Below are 18,334 nucleotides of genomic sequence, written 5' to 3'. Positions count from 1 at the left end.
TCAGATTCAGGTTTCAGGTTTCCTGTTCATTCCTGTAACAATTGTTCAAGCTACGGAGCTTTTATAGTGGGTAGATAAGTTGAAAATTGGTCCTCATCGATCTTCAGGCGGGACCATATTTTTTAATTGTGACAAAATCATCACTAGACATTTTATAATATTACTTTTTATTATTGAAAAATTGTCGTTTAGATGATTTGTTAATTATTGATAATTGAGAAAATGGAAAAATATCTTGAATCTATATAAATAAAACCAGTTGTTACCTATTACATATTTTTAAGTAGATCGTCTTCCTTCAGGTTTCCTGTTCAGTCCTGTAACAATTATTCAAGCTACGGAGCTTTTGGAGTGGGTAAGTAAATTGAAAATTGGTCCTCATCGATCTTCAGACGGGACCATATTTTTTAATTGTGACAAAATCATCACTAGACATTTTATAATATTACTTTTTATTATTGAAAAATTATCGTTTAGAGGATTTGTTAATTATTGATAATTGAGAAAATGGAAAAATATCTTGAATCTATATAAAATAAACAAGTTGTTACCTATTACATATTTTTAAGTAGATCGTCTTCTTTCAGGTTTCCTGTTCATTCCTGTAACAATTATTCAAGCTACGGAGCTTTTATAGTGGGTAGGTAAATTGAAAATTGGTCCTCATCGATCTTCAGACTGGACCACATTTTTTAATTGTGACAAAATCATAACTAGACATGTTATAATATTACTTTTTATTATTGAAAAATTGTCGTTTAGATGATTTGTTAATTATTGATAATTGAGAAAATGGAAAAATATCTTGAATCTATATAAATAAAACCAGTTGTTACCTATTACATATTTTTAAGTAGGTCTTCTTCCTTCAGGTTTCCTGTTCATTCCTGTAACAATTATTCAAGCTACGGAGCTTTTATAGTGGGTAGGTAAATTGAAAATTGGTCCTCATCGATCTTCAGACTGGACCACATTTTTTAATTGTGACAAAATCATAACTAGACATGTTATAATATTACTTTTTATTATTGAAAAATTGTCGTTTAGATGATTTGTTAATTATTGATAATTGAGAAAATGGAAAAATATCTTGAATCTATATAAATAAAACCAGTTGTTACCTATTACATATTTTTAAGTAGGTCTTCTTCCTTCAGGTTTCCTGTTCATTCCTGTAACAATTATTCAAGCTACGGAGCTTTTGAAGTGCGTAGGTAAATTGAAAATTGGTCCTCATCGATCTTCAGATACAAAAAAAAATCAACGAATACTTGTTTTTCGCTGGACATGCTGCGTAGACGTAACCCTATTAACTCAGAGCCTTACAGATTTTAATTAAAAAAAAAACAGACTCATACATTGGTCCGTTCGCTCAGCGAACAGCTTCGGCTGGAAAAGTCACTAAATTTAAGAGCACTTTTTTGTCCTAGGTTTATCCTACCCTATCCTAACTACGGTGGGTTCTTAGCCTTATGCCTGTACATTTTGCCTACCTCCTCTAGATGAGCTCTACACTTCTGGAGAGTTTGGATAGTGTTTCGGGCTGAATGAAATGAGTTGTTAATAGGTACTTTTTACCGTCTGATTCCTAATGCAAAAAACATTTTGGATCATTTTTCCAACCATTTGCGAGCAGATATCCAATCAAGACTGATGGAATTTCATTGTTGTCACCGGTATAAAGGTATAGATGGTGAGGAGGAAGTGCTGAGAAAGAACTGTGCTGTAGGATTCCAATTCGTAAACAAATCCCTCTGATACATAATAAAAATTCATAAAAATTGATGACATGAGAGAAAACGCATAATATAGTACACGGTACAAGAATGCAAGGATAAAACCCTAACTAATTAGTTATCAGCGGCATCAACAACACAAGATTCACTTCGCCTGATGAAGAAATCGAGCTGTTTTATACCAGTCATTTCGTCACAAAACCATCGGGTGTGGCAATGATGCTTAACACTACAAATGGAAAGAAGAAATGCAAGACGCCAAGTGTTAGCACAGATTTTGCCATAATCAAAAAGTTTCTACAATCATTTCAGATAAAATCGGGACGGCCTGTACAGGACGACGCGGCAATACAATAAAAAGTTCAGGATCCAAGTTTTGCGGTGAAAACAATCCGATTTCAATAAACGTAAAACGGAATTTACGACCCGCGACAACGCGACTGTTGTGTGTGGTCTTTCCCGGTGTAATAAGGACTTTGAAAGGGAAATTACCCCGCGATTATTTTATTTGGCCGTTATTTGCGTTTCGCCGTGCGAAATTATAGGGTTCGGCGGAGAGCGTCGTACTTAGCCGATCTTCGAGGAGTTAAAAGCTATAATTTGATGTAGTCGAGAAAAATGAATGATCCAGATTATTATCTAGGCTGTAATGAACGAGGGATGCTGTCTTTGCAATAAGTAGGCTAGCAGGTGATCACTGACGTGTAACACGTTATCAGTTTATTCAAAACCTATCATCGTTTGCCAATGAGCATTGCATCCTGTAACAACTGTGATAATTATTATTGTAATAAATTTGATACAAAGCAGCATATTTTAATCAGCGGTTACAAAGATTTTGTCCTATTCAGCATTAAAAATAGTTTTGGATAGTTTGGTTGATGTTCGTATCCACCCTGCATAATTAGTTTCGATTTTCTCGTGGGAGTGAGGGGTTCCTGTGGTCCATGATCGGCACCAACAAGCTGTGAGACGATTAGTTATATTTTGGTTGGTTAGTTTCCACTTTATAGTTTCTTTGAAATTAATATGTGTTTAATCTCGTAGGGTTGGAATATTTCATTTCAGAAACAAATTTCACAACTCAAAGGACTTCTTATATTTTATTTTCGTAGCAGTTACAATATATTGTTTTTTCTCATTTGTTTAACCGATTCTAGCACTACCATCAAGTTCGCTGTTCATTCTTTGTGCATGTTCGTAGTAATCCTTCAAAGTAATAAATATCAGAACATACCCCTCGAAGAGAGAATAATCGTACATTTTCACAATTTCCGAACTTAAAAACTTATGAAAACATAGAGGAGTGTGGTGTCAGATGGGACTGCAAATTATTATATCTGTAAAGAAGTTCTGGCCACTAAGCGATATTGCTAGTGCATTGAGATATATAAACCTTAATTTATAGTGATATTAACCCAAATTATCCCAAACATAAAAAAATAAAAAAATTGTTTTTTTGCTCTGAAATTATTTATTTTCTTGCACTTAAGAATACATTACATTATGTGTCAAAAAATAAATAAAAACTCGAAACATACAAAAAAATACTGGTGCGTAAACAAACCACTGGGAAAAAACATTAAGTCATATGTTGGGGCACATAAGATGTAACATATAATTTATACATATATATACAAAAGAAACTTCAAATTCGACAGAAAACAACCAAAAGTTTTCCAAATAGAACCTGATTCGATACAAAAAATTGCATAATATTTTATGGTGTGTGAGCGCACCACTGTACATGAAGTATGTAAATTCACATTACACTTATTACAAACTTAAATTGTGTGGCTGTGGCAGATTCTACACCTCCTTCGGGCTTTATTAGCATGTACAATCATGAGGTGATCTTGATTATCATAACGCACTTCATCTATGGCAGGTGCAAGATTTCTTTGAGTAATTGTTTTATCAGTTTTTAAAAGTTGCAAAACAATGTAACATTTAAAATCTCCCTCTGAAATCTTTTGTTCGTTCACAATATTATACAATTACAAAATAAAGACTACCACCATTTTTTTCCAAATACCTGGCACCTGTAATTAGCAATTCCGTTGTCATGTAAATCTACCCCACCCATATATCTATTGTATTGGGCAATTACATTTTTACAATTACAATTTTACAATTACAATTTTCCATTGGATATTTATTTGTTCCATTTTCTCGGATAGTACCGGTTGCAAAATAACCATTAGTTTTTAAATGTACAAATAGTTTGAGTGTTAAAAAAATTGACAAAAAAAATTGGTGATTTACTGGCTTATCTTCAGCAGAAAGTAGACTCATGGCAACGTCACCGCCAAGTCAGAATGAGGTTTATTTTGAGCACCACCATATGGAAGTGAAGAAAATAGGTATCCATCAAATGAACAAAGGCACCAAAGCTTGAAGCGAAAACGAACACCCCATAAACATTTTGAAGGAATGGCGGCTAAAGTAAGGTACCATTTGTTCATATATGGATAAGTTGAGCGAAAATATGCCAAACTGAAGATTTTTTTTTATTTATTACATCAAAGAAGGGTCTAACTTTGGAAAATTTATCATTTTTTTCCAACAGATTATTGTCAGATATGTGCAAGTTTTGCTTTATCAATTGGAATCTATTGCGGCTCCTACATTTTTTATAAGATCAATTCCTTTGTCTTCGTCAGTAGACCAATAATGCTAAATATGTGGCAATGAATGATAACCCGAAAACAATAAAATGCCTACAAAATTGAAGAGTTCAATTTTTGACAATGAGAACTCATGGCGGTCATTGTGTTGAGCATATTTTACCGAGAATTTTAAAATAAATTGAATCATTTCGTCATCAAAAAACATAAAAATTATTTCAAGCGGAGTTTTTCCAGAAAGGCTATTTTTTAGTTCCTCGCATGATCTAAATTCTGACGTTTCTTCCATTTAACAGTAGAAGCAAGATTGTCGTTTGCAGAAAACATACGTCTTCTTTCGAATTCCAGGGTTTCCAATTTAGGTTCAATAGTTGATGAATCACGGGACTGTTGAAGGACAGCTGTATCATTCGGTGTATGTAACTCAAAAGTTCTAACTATATCAGTTGGTTCCCCAAACTCTTGTAGATTTATGTTATCGTTATCTTCTTGGTCAGTCAAGGTATCCACGTCGGGTGGAATATAGACCGCGTCAATATGTTCTGTAAATATTTTTTCACGTTATTTTTAGCATTAATTTACATGGAATGGAATGCTACAATACATAAGAATACGTAAATCCAAATAATACTTACGACTTTCATTGTTATTGTCCTCATCCATAACGATCTCCTCCATAACCGATTCTAATTCCTTTTGAGTCAATTACCTCGGAAATACCATATTTTACGAACTGTAACGTTCACTGCACAAAGCACAAACTAATACTAAAGAACACATGTGCAAAACATATTTCCTGGATGTGACTGTAGTGTTACGTTATGATGATTAAGAAGAACAATAAAATATCAAACATATAAACAATACCATTCAGAGACTGCTTACCTGGCAAATTTATGCCTGACATCAGCAGCTTATCGGGCAATTCCGAGATACACCTAGGCTTTGCGATTTCCATTTTTTTGTTCATCGATCCTGAAACAAAACGTCTCGTATTATTGATAGGAAATCAAAACGAACAGTATTTGAACAAAACGTTTGCTTCTCTATATAACCCCATTACTCGTTTGATTTGATTTAACAATTCTGATTTACATGCGTAGTAGAATAATTAAACGCAATCAGTCTCCAAGCAGCTGCTATTTCTTTGTTTAGTTTCGGATATCGTCTAAATGAACGTGCTGTCGGTCTGAATTAAATCGGTCTCAATTTGTACCGTGTACATATTATGCGAGAACGTATAGATTAGAAAAAACATCTGCTGGCACAAAGGCGCATTAATTTCTCAAAGCACGATTTGCAGCCGACTTTAGCGGTATCGAATTCTTTTATTGCTGCATTTTGGATTCGTAAGTACTCGTATAACGAGTCACGTTGTATTATTGCTAGAGGTCTATTTCACTTCAACCATTCGACAAAGAGTTCGAAATATAAACAATTATTACGTCTCATTGATTCGGGATTAGCATCCATTTTCCAATACGTTTCCAAATTTCTGAAATTATATATTAAATTTGAACAGACACAACAACAGTAACCAATTAATTGATTGTCATTTTTTTTACCAACTTTCATTAAATCATAGTACGTGAATTCATTTCTAGCTTTAACGAGCAAAAACAAAATTAGAACAAACCTCTTTGCTGAATAGGATACGTAAATGAACGAATGACTTTTTCTAATTTGTCAAAACATTATATATCATTAATATTTCAGACAGTTGTATAGTTTAGTATGTTTATTCTCGTGAAAACCTGCTAGTATATAATAACATACAAAAATTTTTACATCGCTTTGTAAGAAAACTATTATTCGGCAGTGGTTTGTTGATTAATCAATAAATAAAACATGATACGAATCGAAATATCAAAATGAATAAAAAAAAATGGCGAATGGTTCAATAGGAGTTTCGTCATCCAAAGGAAAGAATAAGGTGTTCTACCCTATCTTTAGTGGAAAATTTGAATGAAGTACGTATTATCTAGGATAATTTTCTCTAAATTTGCTTCTCAACTTAAAAAAATTATTTAAGATTAACATTTTAAAGATGATTTGGTATATTTGAAAGTAGTTTGATGTTACTTGACATTGACAAATCAGACAAAAGATTTATTTTTGGTTAGTAACTTCGATGTTTATTACTAAAAGCACAAATAAAATAACTGTGGTTAAGCACAGAATATATCAATAAAAATTCATTGACTATATTTACATTTTTGTACACAAATAGGTACTACCTACCATTTTATTAAATCAGATTCTAACAGAATTGAGATCAAAATCGCATCATAAAATGTAATTCCTGATTTATACATTGTTTATTTAAAAAATATATGTACATATTGATTCGATTCGATTGATTAAAACATTTCGTTTCAGAAATGTTGCAGTCTGATATGGACAGCCTACTATAAAAAGCGGTTTTCAAAATTACACAAAAATTGTTAAAAATCACATCATAATTTATAATTTGTGGTCCATAAAAAGGTATCTAAATCACTTTCAAATTAATTGAAGTATAGTCTATTCATTTAAAAATTGCCAAATAATCTTCGTAACGCTTCGACGAAAGCCCCGAAAAGGCCCACAAAATCTAATAACCGTGAGTAAATAGTGACAGTTGGCACGGTGAAAAACTATCAGGCAATCTCAACGCAGTTCAATGGCAACAACGGTGGAGAATCACCATTTTGCAATTTCAATAGAAAGGAGACATAATAGAGGAACACGGGCTTGCGGGCGTAGGAACGGCACAATACAGTGACAGTAGTTGAAATTGAAATCTAAACGTTTTGTTTGCTTTAGGACAATAATCGATTACCAGCTAAATTGAAAAACTTTCTATCAGGATACAGTTTTGTTTTCAATTTGTTAGGTTAATTGACTATGGATACCAACGGATGTTAATAGGTCCGATGTGAGCAGTTTCAGTATCGAACCTCAATTAAGTGAAAAACAGATCGACAAGGTCTATAACGCTAAAAGTGAAAAAGCACATAGCAAACTGAACTTTCTAAGAAACTGCAGTAAATATAGTAGCTATAGGTTGGTATATAATAATGATGACTAGTTAGCACTCGAGAATAAGAGAAAAAGAAAAAAATACAATTAATCCGAGAACGGAGAGGAAAAAGAGGAACACAAATGCAAAAAACAAATGCAAATTGTGCAAAAAATAGTAATGTTTGGATTTAAACTATATGCAAAATCGTTATAGTTTTTAAATGTATTGTAAAAAAAACTTCTACGGATTAAGACGACGCCGGAGGGGCAATGTTATTTCAAAAGTAAAGGGGATATATGAAATAGTGTAGTATAGTGTCCGCGCAAGAACAACTAGGTAATGAAAATAAAAAACAGACAACATTGGGTGGAAAGGAGACATCGCAAACGTGGAATTTTGTCGGCTTTGAGATTTATGTGCAATCACACTCATTAGTTTTTGCGTTGCTAGTATATTGAAATTTCAAACATTGTATCAATAAATATTGCGCAGATGTGTGAAACTGCCTAACAGACTGGTGCAAGGTGTCGATCGTGGCGTTTGTATTTTAAGAATATTGTAGTATTAATAATAGGAAAAAATAACACAAAAGTGAAAAAAAAATTATTAGTTTGACAGACTTGCCATGGAAATCGTCGGAACAATCCATACCATGCACGAAGTTCAAGCACAAAACAAGGCGTTTACACTAAATTGGGTCAAGCAAATATTATGGACTTAAAAAACAGTTCCATGTACACTGCCTCCCATTTTTGATGGTTTTACGACGTATCTCCCCTATTAACAGAGCAGCAATGTTGCGGCCTTTATGATTCAAGGCTACTTTTTCGCGAAAAGATGCTTCGACATTTTTCATTAAACCATCGCGAGCTGTCAGCTTTATTTTAAACTAAATGTAATATTTGTTTTGTAAAGCTTTTAAATTTAATTTGATTTTAGAAAGAATATTATGTGGAAGTAGTTGCACGATTCCAGGTCGCGAATTCGTCTTCATGCTTCATGTGTATTTTTATGTTTAAGATTTGTAACGAAAAATTATTCAAATAAATTGAATTCAACAAAACGTATTAATCCTACTTTTTCACATTTTACACGTTTTTGTTCTTACACTGTCTGTGTCTTTAAAACAACACTGCTAAAAAGAAACACGACAATTCGAACATTTAAAACTTCCGCGATAATCGAAGGCAACTCGACGTAAATATTTTGACTTCGCCTTTAGACTAAAACCACATAAATGCCAACGCAACGACTCGACGAACTGAAACCATTCATTCATTCATTGAATTTTAGTAAATCAAACGGAGCATAAGGAAATTTGTGCGTTTGGGAATGGTTAATTGAAGGACAGGACAGTATTTGATCAGATCGGTAAAATATTTACCTCTTATACACGATGAAATAATTAATAATTTTCAAACAAATCCCGATATTTTTCATTAATATTTTCATCATTTTATAATATTTTTTACAAAACTTACCGGTGACTAGATTTGAAACTTTTGGTTAATTGGTTTCTAAAAAATAGTTTTGTTCCTTTAACACCCTGTATCTCCATATAGGATACAAAAGCTTATGTATTAAGTTCGCATCACCTTGTATAGGGCAAAATAATACTTTTTGTAAGGGATAGAAATATATTTTTTGTACCATCGTTACTGTTATTTTCGTTCCAAATTTCGTATTCACCTTTTAAATGTAATAATTTTTTTCGAAATTATTTCATATTTTCGTGGTTACAAATAAAAAAACTCTTATGTAGTGAACATGATGGGAGAAGTTTATTTTCTCCAGGAATTATTTCGATAATCAGTCGCGATCACGGCACTAAAGTTATTTTTTTTTTAATTGTCCTATTGTTGCCACGTCGCTTTCACGTGTCATTCACTCGTTTCGTTATACTCTTTACGATAGGTTTCACGAAAAACATCTTACAGACTTTCACGATGAAAAAAACTTTAAGTACAACCCTCGACTGCCGAACCTACATCGAGCTTTAACACAAATTTAACTCCTTTTCAATCACCGGGCATCAAAAGATAGTGATTTATAGGCGTTTTATTGTCGGTTCAATGTACATTTTAATGTAGGTGAGTTGTTAATTCGACATAAAATTTTATCTGCATTTTGCCATAAGCGTAGGCGAATTAAATTTGGTTGCCGGAAACTAAAAATACTTACTAACTAATAATATTTATTTATTCGTTCGTCAAAGAAATAAGTTAATAATAATAAAAATTAAATAATTAATAATAAAAAGAATTACAGCTATTGGACGTAATATTGCAGTAATATATTATGCAAAAATTTAGTAAACGCTATTTAAGTCACGAGTTTGATATGGAAGTGGGGTTTTTCAGTCCATTTTTGTAAGTAGTTTAAACATAGGAATAATAGATAATACAAATCGTAGTCCTAAAGGGAACTGCAATTACTTTCCGCGTTCTCAAATTTAAGTAAGGGATATTTAACATAATTAAAACAAGAACCAAGAAATAATAATAAATTATTTTATACAAGGACATTACATCCTACAATTTTCTCCTGTCAGGGAGAAATGAACTAAGTTAAAAATATAGAACCATGCGATGGAAACAAATTAATCCAGATATCGAAAATTAATTTTCAATCAATTGTAATGTTAAGTTTATTTTTTTGCTAATTTTTTAATGTTTAAGGATTAATTTCATCACACAAGAGTTTCTTGGACCGTATTTTCTAGAACTTTAGATCATTTGTTGGTATCCTGTATATATTTTAAGATGAAAATAAACATATACTTGCGAACCAAAGTAAGAAAAAATCAGTACAGCACAGAGTTTTCTGCCAGCTGAATATTTGAGGTTATTAGGCCGTCTTCACTACTTATGGGGGTTCAAAGAACTTTTTTTTTACAAACTTTACAAATCGAATGGAGAATCTAAGCACCTAATTGCTTGCTAGAAATCAGATATAGTGCGTCAAAAAGTTCCCGTATAAGCTGTTAAAGTTCTGATACTAAAAACTTACAAATAACACGGGATGAAAATGAGAGTTGCTCGTGTTGTGTACATAAACTTGCCGACGCACGGTAGTAACGGACAAACACCACCGAACTACGTCCATGGCTATTAATTTGATATAAAACCATATACGTCTGAATAGTTATAGCGTTTATAATACGATTCCGTTGAACTGAGATCCATAAAATCAATCCGAAAATGTTTATAGGTGCAATCGCTCAACCATTTCCGTATGGATTTATGTAAATGAAAGTGCGATCGAGTATTTTTTTTATCGACATTTATATTGGTATGTCGATTTCACATACGTTAACTTCCATTATCCTTAAAATGATTTTAGCTTGTGAGTAATTGGACGACACCGAACACTTGCCGGTGGCCATTAACGAAATTGATTGATTTCCTTACAACTCGAGTAGGCATATATAAAATGGTATATACAGAAATTATGTAAACCGAGAAGAACATATTAAAATGATGAACATTGTTTAGTTTTGCGGACCCAGTCTGAGAGTTCCTTGATGCACAATTTTCGGTATATCAAAAAATACATTCTATGCATAACACATAATCAATTTCTGAAGTCATTATTGTATTTTCACATCCCCTCTCATCCCAATCTTATAGTCGGTCTTCTTTAGCTCAGTTATAGTATATTCTCTCTGTAAGAATGACAATCGGAAAGTTAATACACTGTTATTCTGATCAGTTCCGGGTAAATCCTAACTCCAATCTCATAGAGTGTTATGATCTCAGAATATTCTCGATATTAATTTTCCTCCCCATGGCAAAACCTGTTCCAGTTATTTTTACCTCATAAATAGGAGCAATTTTTACCTAACCTCCCCGGATCAGAGAATGACTGAATCTGCCATTTTCAAACCTGGTTTGGGATTTTGATAGAACTTGATTGTTTAATAAAATCATAGGAAACAGGCTGCTTTTGAATGGGAATAATATTTGACTAATGCTATATTATAAAATAAGTTCAATAAATGTCATTTTAGTCATGAGTTTAATCTGCCATGGGCGGAGCCCAGCTGAGCGAATTAATGGACCATATTTTTTCTAAGACATTAGTATTTTGGTACATTTCTGATCACTGAGCGACATGTTACGTAACTCTCAGAATTGACAAAAGCCACAATACCACCCGTGGCTAAAATCGATCGTGGCCAAATCCGTGATTAAATTACCGGAAATGTCTTTCGATCATGGGTGACGAAGTGACACTTTCCGCTCACTTGATGGGTGTATAATTGGGTATTTTAGAAAAGAGGCTTTTACTATTAAAGCTCCGATATATTCCAGGCTGCAATTAAATGTTTCCATAAAATTTGGTTCCGTAAAATTTCGGAGGAAATGTTTAATGACGCTTCTTAGGTTAAAGAATGGTAATCCTAAAGACAATAACTGGCCTCTGTAGTTTTGTGAAAAGTTTTAGGAAATCCACTTCACAAAGCTTAGGGATCCAATCCTTGATACCTCCTTCGACACATTGGAAATACACCTCAATGTTAGAATACTTTCTTAAATTCCATTTTATTCCCACCATACAATAAAATCCCATATCGGAGTGAAGAAAGGTCCGGTTTGAGATTGATCACATAAAAACTAACCATAACAGAAATTATATAAATTGTTTTGAGTTACGCAGTGTATAAAGCTACGCAGAACTATTTTTTTACAGATAACAATAGCCTACAAAAAGTATTAATGATTGCGGTAACAACTATCACTGCAGAGCACTCATTTTCTGCTACAAATCCATTAGAGCCAGAAAGTTGACTCGGAATATACCTAAAATTGAATCGGAATACTGAGACTAAAATTAACTGGATTTTCTGTAAACTGTTTATATATACTTGATAACTGAGAGATCTATTTGTCCCAAATGTGTAAATAAGTCAAACTAACCTATTAGCTTCGACACCGAATCATTGTATTCCACTTTCAAAAAGACTGATGGCAAGAAATTGCCTAATTTTGGATAGCTGTGATTCCGATTTTTCCGAATCAATAGGTCAACAATACTTTGGGAAATATTAATGTAAAAAAATGGGAGAAATGCTTTTCTTCTATATCGAATGACTTATTTCAGTTATAACACCTTTTAAATAATAGCGCTTAACAAAACCGATTAAAAATTTAAAATAATTTAATTTCTATTTAAATTTCATGAACCTTTTTTTGAGTTGATGCTGACCATTTGTTATTCCTTGATGCATTTTACTGTCTAAATTGGTATTGTCTGGTTTTCATTCGAAAACCAAACGATATTTCATCAAATTGCCATATTTACGTATCTCTCTCGAGATTTGAAACTAGTGATTTGCTCAACATCAAAGAGAAGTTTACAAGACTCCCCATCTTTTCCAAAATTTTCGACAAAAATGGAAAATTTTTGTTCCCTTACATTCACGCGCGTATAACGAGAAGGGTTGAAACACACAAAATTGCTGACTCAAAACTCATTACAGGGACAGAAATGCAGAATCATTTCAGTCATAGCAAAAATTCGAAAACTTCATCATCTACGGTTCAATTGATGACGCCCGTAATTTTCCAGACAATTTTACCCCGTATAGTTGATTTGTTGTGAATCTATTTTGTTCAAAGCTTTTAATGTACCGCAATATCGCGTGATAATTTTGTCGTTACAATACTGTCCGTTCCAATCCCATCGAAAAAGCTATTTGTGTCGCTTGTGCACTATGGGCGTTGGGACATGTCCTTAAACAACAAAAATCGCCCAGACACCTGTAATTAACAATTACCGACTATGCCTTTCGTTCCGATTTCAGTCGGTGTGACGTGTTGACGTCTTCCTACGCAGGAATGTAAACCGCGCGGGACGCAGGTTCGGGCGACAAGTAGTACCAGATTTCCTTGTAAATTATTGCCCGTGGTTGATATTTTATCTCTGTGCCAATGGTTGTTACAATGTTAATTGATAAAGTATTGCGAGCGGTTGCTGTTTTCTGCAGCCGCGCTTCGCCATTTTTATTTGATCCGTTTGCACGCTAATTGGTGAACCGGACTGAACTGGAAATCTGACGGCGATCGGCTCTCCCAGGCAACTAAAGTTGACAACCAGTAGTTCGATAATAAAAACGTCTGCCCTAGGCACGCGAGCGTCCCATTCGATCTTTTCCGAGTCTATGGTTTAAGGCTCCATCAAGTTTCCTCCATATATATTCGATGTCACCATGGACAATACCAAAATAACACTTTGCTCAAGTTTGCGCAATTTTTTAAATAAAATACTTGATGTTTCTTTCCTCATCAACGAAGGAGAGTTTTTTGCTCTCCCGCATTTCATTCTTAGAATTTTGAAAGTTTTTGCGCTCCTTCCTTTTGAGCAATTCCACACTTTCATTTCACGTTAACGCGTTCCAGATACAGGGTGCTCTAAAAAACTTTTTTTATATTAAAATATTCCGATTCTGCTCTGGAAATTTCTCCAAAACAACTGTAGCAAATCGAATTAAATTTGGAAGGTTTTATGACAAAAGGAGTTTGACCAGCCTGACCACTGCCGTGCGTATGGGCTCTTCTAAAGGAAAACCAGCGCGATTGTTTTTCCTTGATAGCAAAATTAGCAAGGCTATTTAGTGCCTGTTAAAATCTACCTCATCATTGGTCGGTTTCGATCTCTTTAATGAGATAATTTTACATAACTTTTTTTTAAAAGGATTGTAGCGATATCCTATATGCACGGCACTGGTCAAGTCCAAACTCTTCATGTAGTAAAATAGTTTAAATAATTTTCACTCCCCAAAAAAAAATAACGCTACGAAACAGAATCGGGTCCAAGTTGAATAAAAAGAGTCTTATTTTTATGTGAAATGATAGCGCACGATTTTTGAAACACCCTGTATCCGTAGGTAACGTTTCTAGCAATTCGATACGATTTCGACACTTCATAACTTCTTCAGAAAAAGGTGCTCAAAATTCAGAGATTCTAATGGTTCAAGAAATTTTTTATTTGGTTGAAATTGTTCTTTGCATAGTTCTATGGAATTTGATAGTTTTTCGTAAAATGGGCGTGAAAGTACCCGTTATCTCTTCCCGTGGGTGTGCGAATAATTTAAAAAGCTACTAAAAATTCGAAAGTTATATAACAGAATAAAGCGTGGTGACCTAATAGTTGCGTATAATGAGTATCTGGCGCGGTCAGTGCATCTGATTTGCATAAGCAACAGATCAGTCACCTGGTAACCTACAAAAAAATCGAACCCACTTTCCATACCTACGTGCAATTCAAATTATAAATAAGCAGGTTTAAGATTGTGGAGATATAAGGAAACATTAGGGATATCCGTAACTATAATATTTTAGTTTTAAGTTCGAATGTATTTGATTTGAAATAGTATCGTGCTTAAATCTAAGACGATTAAAGTCCGATTAAATTTCACCAAGTGGCACTCGTTCGAAACAGGTATCAACCCAACTTTTTCTTACTGATGGCGCGAGATAATTTACCGTGTAAAATTAGTAATTGGATTTTATTCTGTTGAAGAGCAGTTAACGCAAAGTTCTATGTAATAATTTTATAGATATCAAATTTAATGAAAAATAAAAATCCTCCTGGACAAATACATTCTAATAAAAAACGTAACAATAATCACAGCAAAAACTGCTCCAGCACTTACAGACTCAGTCACCAGTAATGATCTTTGAAAGAAAATCTGGATCCGTTTCAAGCTGTTGATTCAAATCACCACATGTTTCAACTCGATGTTCTTTTTGCATGTCAGTCAGAACACGAGGAACAACTTGGCAGCAACTCTTTTCATTCCCAAATCTTCGGTTAAAATTCGCTGAACCGTGCTCCAAGACAACCCACTAATCTTTAATAATTGTTCAATTGTCTGTCGACGGTCTGTCTGATTCGAGCAGTTGATGGACGTCCAGAACGAGGTCGGTCATCAATTGACTCATCGCCATTTTTGAAGCGAACAAACCACTAGTACACTTGAGTTTTTCCAATCGCATCGTCTTTATAAGCTGTTTTAAACATTGAAACAGTTTCGGCAACACTTTTACCGAGCAGAAAACAAAATTTCACAGCTGCACGTTGTTTTTTTAAAATTGCCATCGAAAAATTAATTAACAAAAAAACAGCGTTAACAAAAAATGGCACTGCAAGTGAACAAAACAAGTTAAATTTAAAACGAAGGTGACGTTGAACTCGCAATAAGTTGTACTATCCACAACCTAGCGGCAGAAAGATGTACTATACAAGCTCTGCGCGCGGCAATTCAATTCCGGTTTTTTATGAGTACCCCCTCGTATAACATACATATAATAGGAAAATAGCTGGTAGATGTAGGGTCAGAAATGAAGTACGTTTTAATAATTCGTTGTTGAACCCTATACATCATAAGAGCAATTTATTGATGACAATCGTTACTAGATATCATTTGCAACTACAAGCTCTCCGTTTGTATTTTAATTATCACTTTATTATACACAAATAGTAGGGAAAGGAGTTGAATGCACATAATCATCTATCTATATTGGCAGTGATCCATGTGTGTTTTTAAATACAATAAAGTAAAATTTAGATCAATTGGTTTTGTTAGTAGCTTTAATTTTGGTTACTTCTTGATTTGTTACTTGTGATTTGATTATATATTACTAATTTTTGTCATCGTTTCTTTGGAGCTAGTTTCCCTGTCTGTTTGTAAGTTCGCTGAAGTATATTTTCTATCTAGTAAGCGATTTTTCTAGTACTACCGCATAATTTTTCAGTAAATCTTCATTATACGGATTTTTTTGTTGGTTGCTATAAACAATGAAGCAGATACTACGGAATAAAGGCAAACTATTAAAAAAAGTTTAAACTGCACCGTTCCACTTCGCTTTTCATAATTGTTATTAGCTTTTAATCCTAATATACTGGCATGAATACCATCACTAGGACGATTTGGTGCTACTTTTGTAAATGTCAATAGGCGAAAATCGAGGTTATCAATTAAACACATTCCAAAGGCAAGAACGCGTTAAAGGATTAGGTTTTAGATGACTAATTTTGGAACTCCCATCAATTGCCCAAAATACAAACGGAATAATCTTAATGGTCCTAAATTTATTTGACATTTGTGAGAATGTGACACTGCGTGTTGCGAAACAACCCACAGCGAAATAAACAATAATCGGGTAGGCGCATCGAACGTGGATGAACAGCAAAAAATAATTAGCTTTGATGCCATAGCATATTTGTCTTACTGAACTTTCACGTGGATCGACCTTGGCGGCCAACCTTAGAAATAACCCGAAGAAGGCTTCGAGAAGTCGATGGCTGAACTTGACCAAATTTAATTGTACTCGAATCGGTGAGTCAGTTATTGTGGGTGATATTCAGTATACGCAAGCAGACTGTCTGCATGGTCTCAGAACGAGCTCCTAAATATGGATTTACTTAAAATCGGATTCATTGAGTCAATATTTTTACGAATATTCGCCCAAATATAAATGTGATAAAATTGTAGTGGCCAAAATATTTTCTTTAACTTTGATCGGTTTAGTCTTGTTAAAATCATATATTCATTTATATTTTGATTAAAGGCGATAGACAAAAACTTGTAAAAAGTTGTATCGTTTTTTCTCTGCTATCTTCTGAACGTAACAATAAAAGCAAATGAGCTGCGCAAACGTAAAAAAATCAACAACTTCACCTTTTTTATTTAAGAAAAATGTTTTTGTCAACGCGATTTCAAAAATGTATATTTGTAGGTATTTGGTTTAGCCGTTTTAGAAATAACTTGAATTGATTCAGAAGTAAAATTTAGTAATCACAATCAACATTGCCTTGGAAAACAAAAGATTGTTGACAAGTTTTTAATGGCACCTTGACAGATATTAATAGTGTCACGACGACTAAATACAATTATGTCTGCGGAAGATCAAAAACATGGGTTAGTTTTTATTACTGAACATTGAATAAACTCGCTGGCTGAACCAACAAACTACATAGTTTAGAAATCGGGGTCCAAAAGATATTTATTCTGAATAAAATGTAAAATGCAGTTGTCATTTTTTAAGACGATCATTTGTTTTTATTGATATTGAAATGACATTTCATATACACAATTTCTACCTAGTCGTTTTATAATAATAAACTCTGTACGTGGATGTAAACGAAATTTTTGTATATATTAATTATTAATTTATAACTTTAACTATAACTTTAAAATTTGCTTCATGTAAAATATTATTTAAAAAAGAAATAGATAAAAGTCAGATAACGCACGATGACCAATTCAGACTAAATTACGGTATGTATCTCCTGTTTTTAGCCGAAACTTTTAAAGGTACCAAGAAATATTTCATCTCGTTTGATGGATTGTATATTCTCATATTGATAAATAGGTTTAATATGACTATGGCTACCGGTCCACTCGTTTACCAGAATTTCGATTCGGTTCCAAAATTACAGACAGGATTGGAGTAGATGGACCAGATTTTAAAATCACACTACGCTAATGTATTATAAATGCAGTTTTTACCAATAAAAGAACTAAGAAAATGAAAATCTAACCAAAACTATAATTTCAAAACGCCCGATATTGAATATGTTTCTTATCAACAACAATTTAATTGAAATTTAGATCCAGCGGTTTAAGTGGGCATTTGTTCTTGGAGTAAAATTGCCTAGTATAAGGTTGTTCGGAAAGTCATTTCGTTTTTTCCCGTCAGAGGACTTAATTACGTTTTTTCGAAACCAACTTCACACTTAAGCCGCATAACCATTATATGTCTTGAGAGCTGATATTGCAAGGCTTGTGTGTGAAAAAGTTCTATTAATTCTACGCAGTAGTTTTTGGTTGGTGCCCTTTTAAATATGGAGAGCAATAAGCAGCATTTTCGTCATATTTTACTTTTTTACTTCAGAAAAGGTAAAAATACTGTCCAAGCGAGAAAAAAATTGACGGATGTGTATGGAGAAGGCGTGTTAAC

The 18,334-nt window shown here is 33.4% G+C and overlaps 1 protein-coding gene across 1 annotated transcript in view; it reads right to left on the bottom strand.

Moving 5' to 3' along the window:
• LOC132697828 (uncharacterized) overlaps positions 1–18,334 on the bottom strand; it is a 381,002-nt gene that overhangs the window by 66,669 nt on the left and 295,999 nt on the right. The window contains exon 7 of the mRNA XM_060663502.1: positions 5,249–5,338. Coding sequence (XP_060519485.1) covers positions 5,249–5,338 — 90 coding nt within the window. The remainder of the gene's footprint in view (positions 1–5,248; positions 5,339–18,334) is intronic.

The sequence above is a fragment of the Cylas formicarius genome, unplaced genomic scaffold (genome assembly GCF_029955315.1).
Source record: "Cylas formicarius isolate icCylForm1 unplaced genomic scaffold, icCylForm1.1 PGA_scaffold_2__14_contigs__length_35257938, whole genome shotgun sequence".
NCBI lineage: Eukaryota > Metazoa > Arthropoda > Insecta > Coleoptera > Brentidae > Cylas > Cylas formicarius.
This window is presented reverse-complemented; position numbering and strand designations above follow the sequence as displayed.